Here is a 2,927-nt window from a genome sequence, read left to right as displayed (position 1 = left end):
CAGCCGATGGCGCTTGCTGCTTCTGGCTGCCGCAGCAGCAGCAGCAGCAGCTGCAGCGAGGGCGACCCGAACGAGCAGCAGCAGCAGCAGCAGCAGCAGCAGCAGCAAGACGCGTACCTCGTCGCAGCTGACATGATCCTCCCGCTGCCGGAAGAGGGGCCCCCAGCCCCCGGGGGGGCCCCCCTAGTGGTTTATTTGGAAGCAGAAGACCAGCTGCTGCAGATGACCCACATCTCATCTTTTGCCCCACAAGACACAGAGGGGGGCCCCCCCCCGGGGGGCCCCCTGGTGTTGGGGGGGCCCCGTTTTGGCTTCGGGCGGGGCTGGTGGCGCCGGGCCAGGGGCCTCTTTGCTGCAGGAGGGGGGCCCCCCAGTGGGGCGGACTTTTTGGTGGGTCTGGACCCTGGGGGCCCCCCGGGAGCCCCCTTTGGGGAGGGTTCTGAAGACTACCTTGTGCAGCCACCGGGGGGGCCCCCGGAGGGGCTTCCCCAGGGCGACGGCGCAGCCAGCCCGCAGCAGCAGCAGCAGCAGCAGCTGCAGCAGCAGCAGTGGCCGCGCCGTGCTTGGAGCTGCTGCGCTGCTGCTGCTGCAGCAGGGGGCCGCAAACTGAAGGAAAGCTGCAGGCAGCTGCTGCTGTCTTCCCCCGTGAGGGAGCCGCAGCACCACCTGCTGGCCCCGCTGCTGCTGTTTGTGGTTTGCTGCAGCTTGGCTGCGCATGCATTGATAGCCCGGGGCCGGTGGGGCCCCGCTGCTGCTGTTGCTGCTGCTGCTGCTGCTGCAGGGGCTGCAGTACAGGTGTTTGTGTCTGTGGAGGTGCTGCGGGAATTCAAAGCAGCACATCCCCACGTCTCTGTAGCTGCTGCTGCTGCAGTAGCAGCAGCTCGCTGGGGCAGCCGTGCCCGGGAATTTGCTGCTCGCTGCTGGCTGCTGTGGAGAGCAGCAGCACGAAAGGCCGGCAGGGGCCTCCGTGCTGCTGCTCGGCTGCTGCAGCAGCAGCAGCGGCAAGCAGCACGGGAAGCAGCCCGGGGGGCTCCAGGGAGCGCGCTGCTGGACCGGGGCCCCTCGGGGGTCTCCGTGGAAATGGAAACAATATCGGGGGGCCCCCCTGCTGCAGCAGAAGGGGGGCCCCCCGGTGCAGCAGGAGGGGGTCCCCCCTTGGCGGCAGAGGTCCCGGCGAGCCCGAACGAGCCGCGCGGGCTGGTGCAGCAGCAGCTGCAGCAGCAGCTGCAGCAGCAGCTGCAGCAGCAGCGCAGCAGCAGCGCAGCAGAAGAGGCCGAGCTGCTGCTGCGGGCGCTGCTGGCAGCACCTTTCGTGGGCCTCGCCACGGGGCTGCTGGCAGGCCTTGTGGGGATTGGGGGGGGCCTCGTGTTCTCTCCAATGCTGCTGCTGCTGCAGCAAGACCCTGTTGTTGCAGTGGGGACTTCATCGGCCTGCGTAGTTTATACTTCTTCAGCCACCAGTCTGCAGTTTTTGCTGCTGGGCCGGCTGCACCTGCTGCCCTGCCTGCTCTTCGGCAGCACAGCAGCAGCAGCAGCAGCAGCAGGCTGCCTCGGTGTCCACGCAGTCCGCAGACTCTGTGCTGGCAGAAGAAGCTTCGTGGCTTTTCTTGTTGCTGCAGCAATTGCTCTCGCCACTTTAATGACGGCCCGCCGCTACTTCCACGGGGGCCCTGTTTGACTGGGGGCCCCCCTCTCCCTGGGGGCCCCCAAAAGAGGGCCCCTCAAGGGTCGCTGGAGGTCCAGGGGGCCCCCCGAGGCCCCCCGGGGTCCCCCCGAGGTCCCCCGGGGGCCCCCCGAGGCCCCCCGGGGGCCCTTGAGGGGCCCTCTCTTGGGTCGCCTGCGGCCTCGCCAGGGGCTCCTAAAGGGGGCCCCGGCCAGGGCCTTTTTTTGGGCGCTTGTCGGGGGCCCCCTTGGGGGGCCCCCTTCGGGGGCCCCTGGGGGGCCCCCAGAGGCCCTTCAGGCCTTGCATGAAGCTGACTGTTTCTATGGGTCTTGTGAAGCCCTTGGGACTCCCAGGCCATTTCCTCTGTCAGCAGCAGCTACAAAATAAGGGGCACTAGGGAGAAAGGGGGGCTGGGCTTCACACAAATGGGGCTTAGGGGCCCCAGGGGGCCCTTACGGGGCCCCAGGGGGCCCCCACGGGGCCCCAGGGGGCCCCCACGGGGCCCCAGGGGGCCCCCACGGGGCCCTAGGGCCCCCAGGGGTCCCGGGGGGCCCCCCATGGCCGTCGGATAGGTTTAAGTAGACTGAGTTGCAGTGCCTAGGTTCACCTCGCTGCAGCAAATGCCGTCCCTACAGCAGCAGCAGCAGCAACAGCAGCAGCAACAGCAACGGCAACGGAAGCTTGTCGGTCTGCTTCTGTTCTGGGAAGGTTTGCTGCAGCAGCTGCCGAGCTGTTGACTGTCTTTAGACTTCTTCCGCCTCCCTCCAGAGGCTGCTGGGGCCCTCTTTGGGGTTGCTGCTGCTGCTGTTGCGTGCTGCTGCTGCTGCTGCGTGCTGCTTCTGCTGCTGCTCCAGTTGCTGCAGTTGCTGAGGGTTTTTATGAAGGCTCTGCGGTGCTCGGTCTGTCCGCGCTGCTGGAACTCTAGGTGACCCGTGTTGCCTCTAGCAGCACTTTTGCGGACTTGTCGTCACTATTATTTTAATTATTGTAATTATTTTAATTTCAGTTGTTATTTTTATTATAATTAAACTGTTAGGAGGCTTTCTTTGGCACCCTTATGTAGATTTCTGTGGGGGCCTCCTGGCCCTCTTAAGCTCAGTCTTGCGAACTCCCAGGCTGGTGAGCTGAGTTAGAAGTCCCAGACTCCGCTGCAAACCCTAAACCCTAAACCCTAAACCCTGATGGGATTTTGTGGTGGGCATTAGGGCGTTTTGAGGCGCTGTAAAGAGGCCTGGACCAGCAGCAGCAACAGCAGCGGCGAGCCT

The 2,927-nt window shown here is 65.4% G+C and overlaps 1 protein-coding gene across 1 annotated transcript; it reads left to right on the top strand.

Annotated features, from left to right (window-relative positions):
- Positions 1 to 6: 6 nt before the first annotated feature.
- On the top strand, positions 7 to 1,677 carry ETH_00035530 (uncharacterized protein; the record flags this gene model as incomplete). Its single annotated transcript, XM_013375378.1, has 1 exon — positions 7 to 1,677. One exon carries the CDS (start codon positions 7 to 9, stop codon positions 1,675 to 1,677), a length of 1,671 nt encoding a protein of 556 aa, XP_013230832.1.
- Positions 1,678 to 2,927: the final 1,250 nt, after the last annotated feature.

Source organism: Eimeria tenella, genomic scaffold, assembly GCF_000499545.2.
Source record: "Eimeria tenella Houghton genomic scaffold, Eth_scaff2731, whole genome shotgun sequence".
Classification (NCBI taxonomy): Eukaryota; Apicomplexa; class Conoidasida; order Eucoccidiorida; family Eimeriidae; genus Eimeria; species Eimeria tenella.
The sequence above is the reverse complement of the archived record's forward strand: the minus strand, read 5'-3'. Positions and strand labels throughout refer to the sequence as shown.